This window comes from Xenopus tropicalis, chromosome 9 (genome assembly GCF_000004195.4).
Source record: "Xenopus tropicalis strain Nigerian chromosome 9, UCB_Xtro_10.0, whole genome shotgun sequence".
Lineage (NCBI taxonomy): Eukaryota > Metazoa > Chordata > Amphibia > Anura > Pipidae > Xenopus > Xenopus tropicalis.
The window spans coordinates 40,284,605-40,304,022 of NC_030685.2; the positions used below are offsets into that span (position 1 = coordinate 40,284,605).

The window sequence follows — 19,418 nt, forward strand, 5'->3', positions numbered from 1 at the left end:
ATTAGACTTCACCGGTTTGAATTTAAAATGCTGCTGCTTCTCACACTATTTATGTTAAGGTTCCCAAACTTTGCACAGTCAGTCACTGGCTGACTACGAATTCAGGGTTAGAAAAAGTGGACGGAGCCACCAACAGCCAATCACATTTCACCTATTTACTTTCAATGGTGAAGTGTAAAATGCTGTCAGTTCCACAATTTTTACGCCTAAGTCCCCAAACTTTGCAAAGTTGGTCACTGGTAGACTGCAGTTTAAAAGTAGGAAAAATGGGTTGGCCACTAATAGCCAATCAGATTTCATCCATTGAATTTTATTGGTTTAAATTTAAAATGCTGTCATTCTCACACTATGACTTCAACTCAATGTTAGAAAAAGTGGGCACACACACCAACCATCAATCACAATTTACCTATTGACTTTTATTGGTTTAAATTTAAACTGCTGCCGTTTACCTATTAATCCTAGGGTCCCTAAACTTTGCAGAATTTATCACTGGGTAACTGCAGTTCCAGGTTAGAAAAGTGGGCGGAGCCACCAACCTCCAATCAGATGTCACTCGTTGACTTTCAGCAGGGAAATTTAAATTGCTGCCATTCAGACACTATTAAAACCAGGGTTCCCAATCTTTGCACAGTGGTTTTTACTATATAACTGTGGTCCAAGGTTAGAAAAAGTGGGTGGAGCCAACAGATCAGATTTAATTCAGTGACTTCACGTTTTTCAAACCAACATGAAGTTTGTTCTCAAACTTTCCTTTTTAGTTGTTTCTGTCTTTGTTTAATCAGCACCTACATTTAATTGTTCTCCTGTATACATACAAACAGATAATAGAGAACAAAGTAAAATGAAAAACATTTTATTCAACTCTAAGGCAAGAACCAATGAAGCAGTTGAGTTGCCCACGATAGATCCTTGCTATCGCAGGCAACAAACGGCAAGAATAGTTACCCGTGGAAAGACCTTTGCATTGCTTTGGTAATCCGAAAGTCTAAAGTTTGGCCACATCTAGGAAACCATAATAACTACTCAGATGTTGGAAGTTTGGGGTTACTAGACAAGTAGCCAACTTAACAATGCTTTTTAATAAATATATATATATACCTCAAAAAGCACTGTCACTGCACTCATCCATAGTGTGAATCCCGGTGCTCTGCAACTTCAGGACGCCGTCACATCCCTCCACAACAGATAAATTTGAAAAAGATGCGGCACACGGATTATTTGCAAAAAAGTGTATTAAAAGAATCACATCACATATGCCATAGTCATGGCCAAAATTCTTTGCACCCCAGAAATTTTTCCAGAAAATCAAGTATTTCTCACAGAAAAGCATTGCAGTAACATTTGTTTTGCTATACACATGTATATTCCCTTTGTGTGTATTGGAACAGAACAAAAAAGGGAGGAAAAAAAGCAAATTGGACATAATGTCACACAAAACTCCAAAAATGGGCTGGACAAAATTATTGGCACCCTTAACTTAATATTTGGTTGCACCCCCTGTGGAAAAAAATAACTGAAATCAGTCGCTTCCTATAACCATCAATAAGTTTCTTACACCTCTCACCGGGAATTTCGGACCACTCTTCCTTTGCAAACTGCTCCAGGTCTCTTATTGCAAGGGCGCCTTTTCCCAACAGCAATTTTAAGATCTCTCCACAGATGTTCAATGGGATTTAGATCTGGACTCATTGCTGGCCACTTAGGAACTCTCCAGCGCTTTGTTGCCATCCATATCTGGGTGTTTTTTTTACATATGTTTGGGGTCATTGTCCTGCTGGAAGACCCAAGATCTCGGACACAAACCCACATTTCTGACACTGGGCTCTACAGTAATACCCAAAATCCTTTGGTAATCCTCAGATTTCATGATGCCTTGCACACATTCAAGGCACCCAGTGCCAGAGGCAGCAAAACAACCCCAAAACCTCATTGAACCTCCACCATATTTCACTGTAGGTACTGTGTTTTTTTCTTTGTAGGCCTCATTCCATTTTCGGTAAAGTAGAATGATGTGCTTTACCAAAAAGCCCTATCTTGGTCTCATCTGTCCACAAGATGTTTTCCCAGAAGGATTGTGGCTTACTCAAGTACATTTTGGCAAACTGTAGTCTTGCTTTTTTATGTCTCTGTGTCAGCAGTGTGGTCCTCCTGGGTCTCCTGCCATAGGGTTTCATTTCATTTAAATGTTGACGGATAATTCGCGCTGACACTGATGCTCCCTGAGCCTGCAGGACAGCTTGAATTTCTTCGGAACTTGTTTGGGGCTGCTTATCCACCATCCGGACTATCCTGTGTAAGATTTTTGACTATATATAATAATATAATAATAATATTAATCACCCCTCTTACTAGGGTTCCGGTTCTTTTGAGAAGCAGAAAAAGAACCCACACCAATAAGTGTATATTAAAAAGAATATATTGAGTAGCAAATCAATGGACGGTTACAATGAAAAGATTAGTTAACACAACAAAATATATTTACATTATTTACATATACAGATTAATAACAAAGTCTACATCATCATAGCTACCAATAAACAAAGAACATGAAGGTCTGGTTCCTTTTCTCTAGCCATGGCCGCCTCTCTGGTCTGTCTCACATCCTCCCTGGTCACTTCTGATCCAGTCCCCAGGTGCTCCACCCAGGTTGCTCTGTCCAGTCCACATTTATACACCTTTCAGCCACTGCTCCCCCACATTCCAACTGATCAGATGGGGGTTGATAAAAACCACACCTTGCCCATTGTTCAGTAACTGTTGAGTTTTATGGCTTCTCGCAGACATACTGTTCCACCACCATCCACAGAAAAACCCTTTGATATGGAGATTTGGCTTCAGGTGCAACTTGAACAACTGGTTTATAGGACTCAGTAGAACTTCCATCTACACAGTGTATGACACATAAATATGTATAGAGCCACAAACACACACACACACATATATATATATATATATATATATATCACAAATAATGGCACCCAAGATACACGATTTCTTACACCTGCGTTGCAACCTTTCATCAATTTTTCTCTTCCGTCCACGCCCAGGAAGATTAGCTACAGTGCCATGGGTTGCAAACTTCTTGATAATGTTACGCACTGTGGACAAAGGCAAATCTAGATCTCTGGAGATGGACTTGTAACTTTGTGATTGTTAATGTTTTACCACAATTTTGGTTCTCAAGTCCCCAGACAGTTCTCTTCTTCTCTTTCTGTTGTCCATGTTTAGTGTGGCACACACAGACACACAATGCAAAGACTAAGGGGTATATTTATCATTCTGTGTAAAAAGTGGAGTGAAGCATTACCAGTGATGTTGCCCAGGGCAACCAATCAGCAATTAGATTTCAACAGTTAGAAAATCAAAGCAAAGCAACTGATTGGCTGCTATGAGCAACATCACCTGTGATGTTTTACTCCGCTTTTTACACAGCATGATAAATATACTTCTAAGTGAACGTCTCTCCTTTTTATCTGCTTTCAGGTGTGATTTTTATATTGCCCACACCTGTTACTTGCCCCAGGTGAGTTTAAAGGAGCATCACATGTTTGAAACAATCTTATTTATCCACAATTTTGAAAGGGTGTCAATAATTTTGTCCAGCCCATTTTTGGAGTTTTGTGTGACATTATGTCCAATTTGCTTTTTTTCCTCCCTTTTTTGTTCTGTTCCAATACACACAAAGGGAATAAACATGTGTATAGCAAAACATGTTTTACTGCAATACTTTTCTGTGAGAAATACTTGATTTTCTGGAAAAATTGTGTTGATGCACACCAGAAAAATTTTATCAAAAAAGTTAATGTGATCCAAATAAAATGAGTAACTTTTTTTGATAAAATTTTCCTGGTGTGCATCAGCATTTTCTACATATTTATATTGTTTCTTTGATTTGCACCCAGGTTGCAACTCCTATAAGTGTGTGCCTCAGCCTTTTTCTACATATATATATTTCACAAATTTGGTATATACTTTTGCCTAGGTTACTACAAAAAAAAATGTTATTCCTTTCTTATGCCTTATAAACCACTGAATCAAAGGACTGTTTTTGTATTTGTAACAGGTACAGAATTTTGGCCGTGGGGGAACAAACAGATAAAGAGGGGGGAACAGAAATTCTTGACAGGTATGTACAGTTGACAGTGCTAATATACTATTACAATACAAGTAAGCCTTCGGTACCTCAGGCAATATTTAAACCCCTGAGGATCTTATTGTCTGTCATTTAGTCTTTTCTAACTAGTGATCTCCAACTAAAAACTGATCACTTCCTTCAATAATCATTAAATGTTATTGAAAACAACAATTTTGTTTTTATAGTTTCCATTCCCAGACTGCTTTTATAAATTCTTGTGCTGGTTAAATGTGTTTTTGAGGCACTTTAGCATCGGTATTTTGTCTGTGATAAAGGAATTTCTGCACCAGTGTCGGACTGGCCCACCAGGATACCAGGAAAACTCCCGGGGGGCCCAGGTGTCAGTGGGCCCTCCTGCTTCTAACTACTTAGCCTATTTCATGGTCATTCCTTATTTCTGTATGGGAACAAGGAAGCCTGATAGATGGAAGAGTTTAAGTATAGTATGTAAAAAAAAAAAAGGCTAGGATAATAAAGAGTTTGAGGGAGGAAAGAAGGAATTAAAGTTTTGAGAGTGGGCTCATGGTCCAGGTTTTTCTGGTGGGCTCCTGCCATCTCAGTACGAAACTGTTCTGCACAGTTTGATTCATATGGGCCCTCTGTTTCTAACTTATTAATTCATTATTTTGTTGCAGTGTGAATGATATCTATGGTCTGGTAGTGGAGAACCTTATTTTGAGTACATTGTCTCTCTCTGACAAGCAGATAAAAACCTGTCGATCACTTCAAGTAAGTAACCGCAATCCGCCAGCTATAGTTTACAATATTTGCTGTTGTGCATACATTTTAGCTATACAGCAGCCTTAAGATGCAATGTTATAGCTAAAGTCATAGATGCATATGCCCAACTTCAACTTCTGATGAATTAGTGAAATGTACCAAATATATAACATGTGTTTTTTAGTTGTGAATAATTTGCTTGTGTGTGTATTTTTTAAGTCCATTATTACAGTTGTACCCCGATATGTAATAAAAGGTAGCAAGTTATGTAAGATGTTTGCTTTTAAACAAGTGACCAGTAACTGCTACCTGCTGATTGGTTGGTATAGGTTACTGCACCTGTGCAAACTTAGTGCATTTTATTACACCCCTTAGTACTTTATTTTGAAAGTCGTTGAATATTCTAAACAGAAGGCAGTAAATGACAGTCTTTCTATACAAGATGTGTGCTCCCAAACCAACACCAGCTTCCAATCTGCCAAGTAAATCCTGCTGTAAAATTCCATGAAGCTCAAGTGAAGACATAAAAAAGTTAATTTCAAAGTGTATATAGAGAATGCATTGAAGCACACTTTTTTCTTTTTTCTAAGCACAGAGTGTATATACTATATTGTCAAGTTCTGCAAACTTGTAGATTAACAGATAATTCTTGTGTCAATATTTACCTTTATTTAGGTATTAAAAAAATGCCATTCAATGTGGATACATACCGTCTTCTTTTAAATTTTATATGAGCCAACCCTATTATGTTTCATGAGTGTGTTGTTGGGAGATTGCTGTCCATGTTTCACACATAACTGCACCACAGGGTCAACACATAGCAAACATACTTACAAAACAAACAGATCCGGAGCGCATAGAATGGGGGAAAAAAGAAAAACAATAATAGTGTAGTAACGTTTAAATATTGTGACAGTATTAAACCCCGTTTAAAGTTCCCAGTGTTCAATAAATTAATATTAACACCAAGTGTGGTACTGCTAACTGCTCACCAGATGGCAGTGTTGTTGAAGTAAAATAAACGTCATGTGTTCATTGCAGACTTGTAGCTGTTTGAACGGATATTGTATCCCTGGGATGTGTCTCAATTGTATCGATGTATCCTCCACGTCTGATTATCCTTATGTGCACTGTGGCTATATCCTCATTGAGGCATACAAAAAGGAAAAAACCGCCACTAGTGCAATATGATTTATTATAAAACAATATATAAAGAATAAAACTTACAGTATGTAGTCAGATATAGGAACTCAATAGCCCGAAAAGCCCAACGCGTTTCGTGCACTGCTCGGTGCACTTCCTCAGGAGCAAGAATCAAGTGGTGTCTCTTTCTCAGTAGCCCAACTTATATAGCCCTAATAAACTCCTCCTCTGTGTGTCATGTGGACCTCTTGTCTGACGTTTATGACGTCATCCACTATGACCTCTTGTCTGACGTTTATGATGTCATCCACTATGACCCTTATGTTTTCATAGCAACTTAATGGTAATGAGCTATATTAGTAAGGAAACAGGGGTATATAGTACAAAGCACACTTAGGTAAGCCTAGAAAGAATCGTGGTGGCTGTTATAATCGGCAATTACTATGTGAACTTAAAAAACCAAACGTATAGCTGGAGTGTATCATGCTATAGAGTAGAAAGTATGATGCTGAGACGTATAGTCCAAAAGGCCGTGGGGGCGCCAGTCCCCAGAGGTGCCTTCCTACTTACGCTCCAACCTAGAAACCCCCTGGTGAAGTCGGAATAGGTATGTCAGCCAGACGCGTTGCCATAGCAACGCACCAAGCATAGCTGCTCCGTAAGCTGCCCCCAGCAACAAAGTATGTCGACATGCTGCTAGGCACGTTATCATAGCAACGTGCTATGTGTAAACGATCCGTAAGGCTCCCCTAGCAGCGTGTTAGGTGAATAAACTACCAAGCTCATAGCTGCAGTAAGGCGCTCTGTGTACAGCGCATCAGTAGAACATTATGTGCAGGTGACTAAGTGAGTAACAATCGATCTAGACGAAGTGTAAATAAAACCGAATATAGGTGTCCTATATTCCTACAACCTTGTGGGGTAAGGATCTATACTAAATAAAAGTTTACTGGCTAGCTAACTAGCTAATTATCATAGCCCCCCACCCTGTTAAAAGGGTAACATGCATTACCATAAAATCATGTTGAGCCATAGTGGACTACAGCAATGAATTATATAATATACAACTGATGTTTTGAGGGGATTGCGACATCATAAATATGGCTACTGCTAAAATGATTCTTTAAAAAAAAAAAAAAAAAAATTTTTTTAAAAATTATTAAAAGATGTTAAATAACATATAGTTAAAAGGCAGCTAGGTCAAGATCAATGTTGAGGCCCATTGGCTGTAAAGTATTTAGTTTAAATATCCAGAACGTTTCACGTTGTCTAAGTTTCGTGAGTCTATCCCCCCCCCTAATTTTGGATGAAATCTGTTCTAATTCCATGAACACTAAGCCAGCGGGATCACTATTGTGTGCTAATTTATAGTGTCTTGATACACTGTGATCCATTTTTCCTTTTTTTATATTGCGGACATGTTCCATGATCCTAGTGCCAACACTTCTTATAGTTCGACCTACATAAAGTTTCTTACAGGGACATAACAGCAAATAGATAATGTATATCGATCTACAATTAATGAATACCTTGGGGACAGGAAATTCCCCATTAATCTGGTTCTTGGGGATAACAAATGTACAGGCACTACATCGCTTTTTTCCACATTTGTAAGTACCTTTCAGACCAAACATGTTGCAACTGGACTGTGCCTCATCGCGGTCCCAAACTTTAGAGGGAGCTATCACATTGCTAAGTGTTTTGGACTTACGAAAGGAAACTTTAGGGACCTGCTTGCATTTATCACCTAATATGGGATCGGCTGATAGCACGTTCCAATGCTTGTGTATGATTTTACGGATGTGGTAGGCTGCTGTATTATATTTCGTGTAAAAGTTAAACTGACACTTATTTGGGGTTCTATCCTGCAAGGTAATAGTGGGTTTTTGTTTTTTGTTTAGTAACTGGTTTCTGTCTCTATTTAGTGCCTGATGTTCCGCCTCCTTTAACCAAGTGGATTTATAACCTTTGTTCAGAAATCTCTCTTCTAAGGTAGCACATTCCCTCATGAAATCAACATCTCTTGAGCAGTTGCGCCTTGCTCGTAAGTACTGACCTTTGGGGATGTTTCTGATCCACTGCGCATGGTGGTTACTGGTGGCGTGTAGTAGACCATTACGGTCCGTGGGTTTACGATACAGTTTAGTCTCTATTTTACCATCAAGGCTGAATAGAGTTAAGTCCAAAAAATCCACTTTAGTGGCACTTATATCCGCTGTGAATTTTAAATTATGAGTATTCAAATTAATGTGTGAAATAAACTCTTTCATCAGCTCCTCTGGACCATCCCAGATAAATAATAAATCGTCGATATATCTAGTATAGAGTATGATGTGTTTATGAAAAATAGGGGACCCCCAAATGAATTCATCTTCCCACACTGACATGTAAAGGTTGGCATATGATGGTGCAAATTTGCTACCCATTGCTGTACCTTGTTTCTGTAAATAAAACTCTTTATTAAATATGAAATAATTATGTGTGAGAATGAAGGAAATACTGTCAATTAAAAAAGATTGAAGAGCCTGGGGGAGGGCACTTTCTGTATGTAGTTTGTGTCTAATGGCCCCTAATCCACTGTCGTGTGGTATATTGGTGTATAGGGCTGCCACATCACATGTTATCCATCTGTAGGACTCTTTCCAACAAAAGCCTTTTAATTTATTGAGTAGGTCGATGGTGTCTCTTAGATATGATCTCTGTTTGGTGACTATTTCCTGCAAAAAATGGTCAACAAACTCTGACAGATTACTGGTTAATGAGTCTATACCAGAAATGATAGGTCTACCCGGAGGTAGGCTAGGATGTTTATGTATCTTTGGGAGGTGATAGTAGAGGGGTATTCTAGGGTGCCGTGCCAAGAGATAGTTAAATTCTCTATCTTCAATTGTGCCCGCTGCCTTAGCTGTTGACAGCAGTGTGTGTAATTCCTTGGTGAAAGTTTTGGTGGGATCCACCTTTAATTTGAGATACACTACATTATCCCCCAAAATTCTATCCGCTTCCACACACTGCTGTCAACAGCTAAGGCAGCGGGCACAATTGAAGATAGAGAATTTAACTATCTCTTGGCACGGCACCCTAGAATACCCCTCTACTATCACCTCCCAAAGATACATAAACATCCTAGCCTACCTCCGGGTAGACCTATCATTTCTGGTATAGACTCATTAACCAGTAATCTGTCAGAGTTTGTTGACCATTTTTTGCAGGAAATAGTCACCAAACAGAGATCATATCTAAGAGACACCATCGACCTACTCAATAAATTAAAAGGCTTTTGTTGGAAAGAGTCCTACAGATGGATAACATGTGATGTGGCAGCCCTATACACCAATATACCACACGACAGTGGATTAGGGGCCATTAGACACAAACTACATACAGAAAGTGCCCTCCCCCAGGCTCTTCAATCTTTTTTAATTGACAGTATTTCCTTCATTCTCACACATAATTATTTCATATTTAATAAAGAGTTTTATTTACAGAAACAAGGTACAGCAATGGGTAGCAAATTTGCACCATCATATGCCAACCTTTACATGTCAGTGTGGGAAGATGAATTCATTTGGGGGTCCCCTATTTTTCATAAACACATCATACTCTATACTAGATATATCGACGATTTATTATTTATCTGGGATGGTCCAGAGGAGCTGATGAAAGAGTTTATTTCACACATTAATTTGAATACTCATAATTTAAAATTCACAGCGGATATAAGTGCCACTAAAGTGGATTTTTTGGACTTAACTCTATTCAGCCTTGATGGTAAAATAGAGACTAAACTGTATCGTAAACCCACGGACCGTAATGGTCTACTACACGCCACCAGTAACCACCATGCGCAGTGGATCAGAAACATCCCCAAAGGTCAGTACTTACGAGCAAGGCGCAACTGCTCAAGAGATGTTGATTTCATGAGGGAATGTGCTACCTTAGAAGAGAGATTTCTGAACAAAGGTTATAAATCCACTTGGTTAAAGGAGGCGGAACATCAGGCACTAAATAGAGACAGAAACCAGTTACTAAACAAAAAACAAAAACCCACTATTACCTTGCAGGATAGAACCCCAAATAAGTGTCAGTTTAACTTTTACACGAAATATAATACAGCAGCCTACCACATCCGTAAAATCATACACAAGCATTGGAACGTGCTATCAGCCGATCCCATATTAGGTGATAAATGCAAGCAGGTCCCTAAAGTTTCCTTTCGTAAGTCCAAAACACTTAGCAATGTGATAGCTCCCTCTAAAGTTTGGGACCGCGATGAGGCACAGTCCAGTTGCAACATGTTTGGTCTGAAAGGTACTTACAAATGTGGAAAAAAGCGATGTAGTGCCTGTACATTTGTTATCCCCAAGAACCAGATTAATGGGGAATTTCCTGTCCCCAAGGTATTCATTAATTGTAGATCGATATACATTATCTATTTGCTGTTATGTCCCTGTAAGAAACTTTATGTAGGTCGAACTATAAGAAGTGTTGGCACTAGGATCATGGAACATGTCCGCAATATAAAAAAAGGAAAAATGGATCACAGTGTATCAAGACACTATAAATTAGCACACAATAGTGATCCCGCTGGCTTAGTGTTCATGGGATTAGAACAGATTTCATCCAAAATTAGGGGGGGGGATAGACTCACGAAACTTAGACAACGTGAAACGTTCTGGATATTTAAACTAAATACTTTACAGCCAATGGGCCTCAACATTGATCTTGACCTAGCTGCCTTTTAACTATATGTTATTTAACATCTTTTAATAATTTTTAAAAAAATTTTTTTTTTTTTTTTTTTTAAAGAATCATTTTAGCAGTAGCCATATTTATGATGTCGCAATCCCCTCAAAACATCAGTTGTATATTATATAATTCATTGCTGTAGTCCACTATGGCTCAACATGATTTTATGGTAATGCATGTTACCCTTTTAACAGGGTGGGGGGCTATGATAATTAGCTAGTTAGCTAGCCAGTAAACTTTTATTTAGTATAGATCCTTACCCCACAAGGTTGTAGGAATATAGGACACCTATATTCGGTTTTATTTACACTTCGTCTAGATCGATTGTTACTCACTTAGTCACCTGCACATAATGTTCTACTGATGCGCTGTACACAGAGCGCCTTACTGCAGCTATGAGCTTGGTAGTTTATTCACCTAACACGCTGCTAGGGGAGCCTTACGGATCGTTTACACATAGCACGTTGCTATGATAACGTGCCTAGCAGCATGTCGACATACTTTGTTGCTGGGGGCAGCTTACGGAGCAGCTATGCTTGGTGCGTTGCTATGGCAACGCGTCTGGCTGACATACCTATTCCGACTTCACCAGGGGGTTTCTAGGTTGGAGCGTAAGTAGGAAGGCACCTCTGGGGACTGGCGCCCCCACGGCCTTTTGGACTATACGTCTCAGCATCATACTTTCTACTCTATAGCATGATACACTCCAGCTATACGTTTGGTTTTTTAAGTTCACATAGTAATTGCCGATTATAACAGCCACCACGATTCTTTCTAGGCTTACCTAAGTGTGCTTTGTACTATATACCCCTGTTTCCTTACTAATATAGCTCATTACCATTAAGTTGCTATGAAAACATAAGGGTCATAGTGGATGACATCATAAACGTCAGACAAGAGGTCATAGTGGATGACGTCATAAACGTCAGACAAGAGGTCCACATGACACACAGAGGAGGAGTTTATTAGGGCTATATAAGTTGGGCTACTGAGAAAGAGACACCACTTGATTCTTGCTCCTGAGGAAGTGCACCGAGCAGTGCACGAAACGCGTTGGGCTTTTCGGGCTATTGAGTTCCTATATCTGACTACATACTGTAAGTTTTATTCTTTATATATTGTTTTATAATAAATCATATTGCACTAGTGGCGGTTTTTTCCTTTTTGTATGCCTCAATGAGGATATAGCCACAGTGCACATAAGGATAATCAGACGTGGAGGATACATCGATACAATTGAGACACATCCCAGGGATACAATATCCGTTCAAACAGCTACAAGTCTGCAATGAACACATGACGTTTATTTTACTTCAACAACACTGCCATCTGGTGAGCAGTTAGCAGTACCACACTTGGTGTTAATATTAATTTATTGAACACTGGGAACTTTAAACGGGGTTTAATACTGTCACAATATTTAAACGTTACTACACTATTATTGTTTTTCTTTTTTCCCCCATTCTATGCGCTCCGGATCTGTTTATTTCGTTGAGTTTACTTCGGAACCCAGTCAAAGGGGTTGTTTTAAGACGGAGCTGCAGTAAAGAAAACTTTTACACATCTAATTTTGTTACACGATTCAAGTAAAGACTGGACACTTTATTATTTGCTAGCGCTGAGGACTTTTTTGGTATTGTTTTTTACCTCACTACATATACTTACAAAACACATTATAGATGCCATGTGTAGGTACACTTAGGGGTATATTTATCATGCTGTGTAAAAAGTGGAGTAAAACATCACCGGTGATGTTGTATATAGCAGCAAATCAGATGCTTTGATTTGATATTCTAACCTGTTGAAATCTAATTGCTGATTGGTTGCTCTGGGTAACCAGTAATGCTGTACTTCACTTTTTACACAGCGTGATAAATATACCCCTTAGGGTATGCAGTGCTTTATAAGAACTGATGCAATAAAAGGGAAACAACAAATTTAAAGGAAACATAATATAAGTGAAAATCCCCCTCATCTTGTAGGTAGTATTGAGTAATATATGGTACAGCTTTTACTCAGGGCTAAAAATGATAATTCATTTTAAACTGGCCCCTTTATTGGAGCTCCTCATAGATCCACTTGGGTCCCTGTCTGAGGGTTGGGGTATGCTAACTATTCCTGCCAGAAGCACAATAGAAGAGGGATAGCCAATCATTGCCCAGCATTCACACATGCAAAGACAGGGTCGGACTGGGCCGCCGGGACACCGGGAAAAATCCCAGTGGGCCCCGGCAGCCCAGTCCGACCTTTTCCGGCGCTCCCGCTACTGACTGTTCCTCCCCTGACGCGTTCAATTTATACGCGCTTGGGGGGGTTAGGGGGGCCCCTGGGGGGGGTAGGGGACACGGCTGGCTGGGGCACCTGCAGGGCCCCTGGGGCAGGAGCCCCGCTGGGCCCTGCACCCCCCTGTCCGACCCTGTGCAAAGACAGACTTCGGTTCCCTATCAGGTCCATCCAGTTGTATCCTACAGTGCAGTGTGCTGAGTGCTTTCGGCTTCCCTCCACAGCCTAGGAAAGGGGGTAGCAGGAAGCAAAACAGACATGTGAGACTGTTATTATGAGAGAAAATTTTCAATAAATCAGCCTGAAAAACATTACTCTGTTTTTAGAGGAGTTTAATGCACTGCCACATTCTTGTTTTTTACACAACCTATTTAAAAGCAGCTGTTCCAATAATTTCCCATATCAAAAATCATTACATCAGAAATGTTTTTTTCCCCCTTATTTAGACTTTTCGAATTTTCAGAGCATATAGAGATGACATTTTGGTCAAGGCTTTCCTGGAATTTCAAAGTAGAAGGCTGGTAAATCGTCGAAGAGGAAATCATATGCTTGGTCCAAAGAAGCATCGTGCCTTGCCATTTGTGCCCATGTCATATCAGTTATCTCAGTCGTACTACAGGTAAATAGTGCATCACAGCTGTATTCAGTCTCTGTCATTGTTTTTCATTTCCAAAACTAATGTTTCCCTTTTCCTTAGGCTCTTTACTTGGCGGTTTCCGATTGCAACCTGCACAGAGTCCTTTCAGTTCCTTGAACTGCTGAAAGCAACTGGATATGAAGATCAGGTTGATAGTTTTTCATTTAGTGACCAAGATATAGAAGAAACAGATATGGTGTTGTTTCCATTGGATGGACCAGGTGGACAGTGCGCAACTGTATTATCTCTTCTGTTACTGGGCCTTGTCACAATCAGTGTTAAAATTCCAGACCAGATTGTAGTGGTGGACTCTACCCTTGTGGACAATGAAGTAATGAAAGGGTATGATATCTTACCAATAATTCCAAATAATGTATGTGTTTTCTGTTGGTATTTTGAAAAGGGAACCACAAAAATTAGTTTTTCTATAAGCTAGGGTAAGGCACCAAATGGTAATAAAAATGGCACAACCAGAACCAGAATTGTAAACATCTGCACAGCACAAAACCACTGCACCCACTGGTTACCATAAAACTGGAAGTGGTAATTTGAAGGCAGTAGTGTGCAGTATTGGGCTTATAGTGTGGCCTGCATCAGAAAATCCTACACACAGCCTGCAGAGTTTTAATGGAAAACTCAAGGAACCTCAACCTTCTGCAGGATTCTAGTACAGTATGATTAAAAAAAACACTTCTGATGATGAAAATGCTTTTCACCAACAGCAGTGTAGAAATGGCATGTACTTTATTGTTTAATAAGGTACTTAACCAATTTATTTAGCCACAGATATGACTAGTAAACATTATTAAATGTCTTGAGGGGGCTAGGAACCCTGTTTTTAGGAATAAATCAAAAAGTATAGAACACAGTTGTATAAAAGTTGTATAAAATAAAAGATTATATTTAAAATATGAGCAGTAATCAGCATGGCTTTATTAAGGACAGGTCATGTCAGACCAATTTAATTGCTTTTTATGATGAGGTGAGTAAGAAGCTGGACAGTGGGGATGCGGTAGATATAATCTATTTGGATTTTGCCAAAGCATTTGATACCATTCCCCACAAACGACTGCTTTCTAAACTAAGGTCTATTGGTCTTAGTGAAGTCGTTTGCACATGGATAGAAAACTGGCTACAGGATCGGGTACAAAGGTTGGTTGTTAATGGTACATTCTCTACTTGGAGTAAGGTTCTCAGTGGGGTCCCTCAGGGTTCTGTACTGGGTCCACTTTTGTTTAACTTGTTCATAAATGACTTAGGGGAGGTTATTATAAGTAATGTATCAGTGTTTGCAGATGACACAAAACTCTGCAGACCAGTCAATTCTATCCAGGATGTGGCATCCTTGCAGCAGGATCTTGACCAACTGGCAATCTGGGCGGCTAATGTGGATAAATGTAAGGTCATGCACCTGGGATGTAAATATATGCAAGCCACGTATACCCTTAATGGGACTGCACTAGGCAAATCCATAATGGAGAAGGACCTTGGAGTCCTTGTAGATAATAAACTTGGCTGTAGCAAGCAATGCCAGGCAGCAGCTGCAAGGGCAAACAAGGTTTTGAGCTGTACTAAAAGGGGTATAGATTCACGGGAGGAGGATGTTATTCTTCCCCTTTACAGAGCGCTGGTAAGGCCCCATCTAGAATATGCTGTTCAGTTTTGGTCTCCAGTGCTCAATCGGGACAATATTGAATTAGAGAGGGTCCAGAGAAGGGCAACTAAGCTAGTTAAGGGTATGGAAAGTCTCAGTTATGAGGAAAGACTGGCCAAGTTGGGTCTGTTTACACTGGAGAAGAGGCGCTTAAGAGGTGATATGATAACTATGTGTAAATATATAAGGGGATCATATAATAACCTCTTTATCTTTATGCTTTATTTACCAGTAGGTCCTTCCAACAGACACGAGGGCACCCACTCCATTTAGAAGAAGGGAGGTTCAGTTTAAATATTCGGAAAGGATTTTTTACTGCGAGAGCTGTGAAGCTGTGGAATTTCCTCCCTGAATCAGTCGTGCTGGCTGATACATTATATAGCTTTAAGAAGGGGCTGGATGGCTTCTTAGCAAGTGAGGGAAAACAGGGTTATGGGAGATCGCTCTTAGTACATGTTAATCCAGGGACTGGTCCGATTGCCATCTTGGAGTCGGGAAGGAATTTTTTCCCCTCTGCTGCAAGTTTGAGAGGCTTCAGATGGGTTTTTTTTGCCTTCTTCTGGATCAACTAGAAGTTAGGCATTATAGTTGAACATGATGGACGTACATCTTTTTTCAACCTAACTTACTATGTTACTATGTAAATATTTAATGCATTTTTTTGGCGTTACTGCTCCTTTAATGCAAAATAAGACTTTATTTAGCCATGGACTATGGATAGCAATGACTGAGTTAAAATGCAACAAAATGTTGTGGGTTTTTTTTAATTCCTAAAAACAGGGATATTGGCCCCCTCAAAACATTAAAATATAATCTGCTGTTGATGATTTAATTCTTTAAAAACAAATACTTTTATTTTTTGGTGTTACTGTTCCTTTAAGTGTTTACAAGTTTACATTGCTTTTGCTAGAATTAAATGAAGATAATGTACTTTATAGCAACAGTCACTGAGATTCTGTTTAAAAAGGGTAATGTGTAGTGAAAATAAAGACCCAAATTTGTCATTACCTGAGTAAATTTTAGGGCTACTAATAAACATCTGTAAAACAGTGTTACATTTAAATATGGATCTGTTTTCACAAGCAAGTCAACTGCTCTAGACTTAAATTTATAGGGATATGTTATTTTTCTCTTTAGGTTTAACATTTAAAGCTTGTGGTCTGGGCATTGTATTATTTCTATTAAACCACTGGAAATATACAAGTAAGTTAGAAATATATACTGTAAAGAGGAAGGCGTGGCTCGCCTACTTGTTTTGGTCCTTAGTGTTTCAAAGGACAGGCTACACATGCACTCTGCCGCAGGTGGTGCACGGGATGCCTAGGACAAGTGTAAAAAAAAAAAAACCTCTCATGCCACTGTATTGTATGTAGTACCATCTGTAACCATTCTAACCATTTCACTTTTTTTCTAGCCTTGGAAAGGTTGGCATGGATGATGAGGATTTTGAGGACGAGTATGTGGATGAAACGAGTCAGAAGCGAAAAATAGAAGTGAAGGCTAGACAGGCTTCTCATACCAACTACCTGCTAATGAGAGGTTACACTGCACCAGGAATAGTCAGCACAAGAAATCTGAACCCAAATGATAGTGTGGTTGTGAACTCATGTCAAGTTTATTTGAAACTAAAAGAAACACCTCTGAGTACAAGTCTGAGAACCCCAGGTTAGTAATTTCTGTACAGTGAATCAGCATTAGAAACTAGAAAGGGAAGTTTGAGAACAAACTTCATGTTGGGTTGAAAATCGTTGTCACTGACTGTTTTCACTGAATGAAATCTGATCTGTTGTTGGCTCTGCCCACTTTTTCTAACCTTGGATGACAGTTATATAGTAAAAACCACTGTGCAAAGTTTAGGGACCCTGGTTTTAATAGTGTCTAAATGGCAGCAATTTAAATTTCCCCACTGAAAGTCAACGAGTGAAATCTGGTGGCCCCGCCCACTTTTTTCTAACCTGGAACTGCAGTTACCCAGTGACTAACTCTGCAAAGTTTAGGGACACTAGGATTAATAGTTAAAGAACGGCAGCAGTTTAAATTTAAACCAATAAAAGTCAATAGGTAAATTGTGATTGGTGGTTGGTGGCTCCGCCTCTCTCTCTAACCTTGAGTCGAAGTCACCCAGTAACAAACAGTGGGCACCCTGGCATAAATAGTGTGAGAATGGACAGCATTTTATATTTAAACCAATAAAATTCAATGTATGAAATCTGATTGGATGAAATTTAATGGGTGGAAATGGATTGGCTGTTGGTGGCTCTGCTTTGCAAAGTTTGGGGACCTTAGTATTAATATTTAAAGAATGGCAGCAGTTTAAATTTAAACATATGAAGTCTATAGGTGAAATCTGATTGGCTGTTGTTGGCCCTGCCCACTTTTCTAAACTTGAACATAGTCACCCAGTGACAAACAAAGTTTGGGGACCCTGACATCAAACCAATAAAATTCTATAGGTAATATCTGATTGGCTGTTACATAGTTACATAGGGTTGAAAAAAGACCAGTGTCCATCAAGTTCAACCCATCCAAGTAAACCCAGCACACCTAACCCACACCTATCAATCTATACACTCACATACATAAACTATAAATACAACCACTAGTACTAACTGTAGATATTAGTATCACAATAGCCTTGGATATTCTGATTGATCAAGAACTCATCCAGGCCCCTCTTAAAGGCATTAACAGAATCTGCCATTACCACATCACTAGGAAGGGCATTCCACAACCTCACTGCCCTCACCGTGAAAAACCACCTACGCTGCTTCAAATGGAAGCTCCGTTCCTCTAATCTAAAGGGGTGACCTCTGGTGCGTTGATTGTTTTTATGGGAAAAAAGAACATCCCCCAACTGCCTATAATCCCATCTAATGTACTTGTACAGAGTAATCATGTCCCCTCGCAAGCGCCTCTTTTCCAGAGAAAACAACCTCAACCTCGACAGTCTCACCTCATAGTTTAACCCTTCCATCCCCTTAACCAGTTTAGTTGCACGTCTCTGCACTCTCTCCAGCTCATTAATATCCCTCTTAAGGACTGGAGCCCAAAACTGCACTGCATACTCAAGGTGAGGCCTTACCAGGGACCTATAAAGGGGCAAAATTATGTTCTCATCCCTTGAGTCAATGCCCTTTTTTATACAAGACAGCACTTTATTTGCTTTAGTAGCCACAGAATGACACTGCCTGGCATTAGACAACTTGTTATCAACAAAAACCCCTAGATCCTTCTCCATTAAGGATACCCCCAACACACTACCATTCAGTAGATAGTTTGCGTTTATATTATTTCTACCAAAGTGCATAACTTTGCACTTATCAACATTGAACCTCATTTTCAGTTTGCTGCCCAGTTATCTAATTTTGTCAAATCACTCTGCAAAGCGGCAGCATCCTGCATGGAACTTATAGTTTTGCACAATTTTGTGTCATCAGCAAAAATAGAAACAGTACTGTCTATGCCCACCTCCAGGTCATTAATAAACAAGTTAAAAAGCAAAGGCCCAAGGACTGACCCCTGCGGTACTCCACTAACCACACTGGCCCAATTAGAAAATGTTCCATTTACAACCACTCTTTGTACTCTATCCTTCAGCCAGTTCTCTATCCAATTACAAATATTATGTTCTAGGCCAATATTCCTTAATTTGATCATTAACCTTCTGTGAGGTACTGTATCAAACGCTTTAGCAAAGTCCAAGTAGATGACATCAACTGCCATTCCAGCATCAAGGTTCCTGCTCACCTCCTCATAAAAGGCGACTAAATTAGTCTGGCAAGATCTGTTACGCATAAAACCATGCTGGCACAATCTAATAGTATTGTGAACTGCAATGTATTCAAGTACCCTATCCCTTATTACCCCTTCCAAAAGTTTTCCTACTACTGATGTCAGACTAACAGGCCTATAGTTTTCAGGCTGAGAACGGGATCCCTTTTTAAATAACAGCACCACATTAGCAATCCGCCAGTCTCTCGGCACTATGCCAGATCTCAATGAATCCTGAAAAATTAAGTGAAGAGGTTTGGCAATCACAGCGCTCAGCTCATTTAATACCCTGGGATGAATCCCATCCGGCCCTGGACCTTTGT

At 39.5% G+C, this 19,418-nt stretch overlaps 1 protein-coding gene across 1 annotated transcript in view; it reads left to right on the forward strand.

The window, feature by feature from the left end:
• Nucleotides 1-19,418, forward strand: part of gtf3c1 (general transcription factor IIIC subunit 1) — a 79,928-nt gene that overhangs the window by 50,128 nt on the left and 10,382 nt on the right. Inside the window, exons 28-32 of the mRNA XM_002938289.5 lie at nt 4,067-4,129; nt 4,774-4,867; nt 13,480-13,652; nt 13,731-14,012; nt 16,739-16,989. Coding sequence (XP_002938335.3) covers nt 4,067-4,129; nt 4,774-4,867; nt 13,480-13,652; nt 13,731-14,012; nt 16,739-16,989 — 863 coding nt within the window. The remainder of the gene's footprint in view (nt 1-4,066; nt 4,130-4,773; nt 4,868-13,479; nt 13,653-13,730; nt 14,013-16,738; nt 16,990-19,418) is intronic.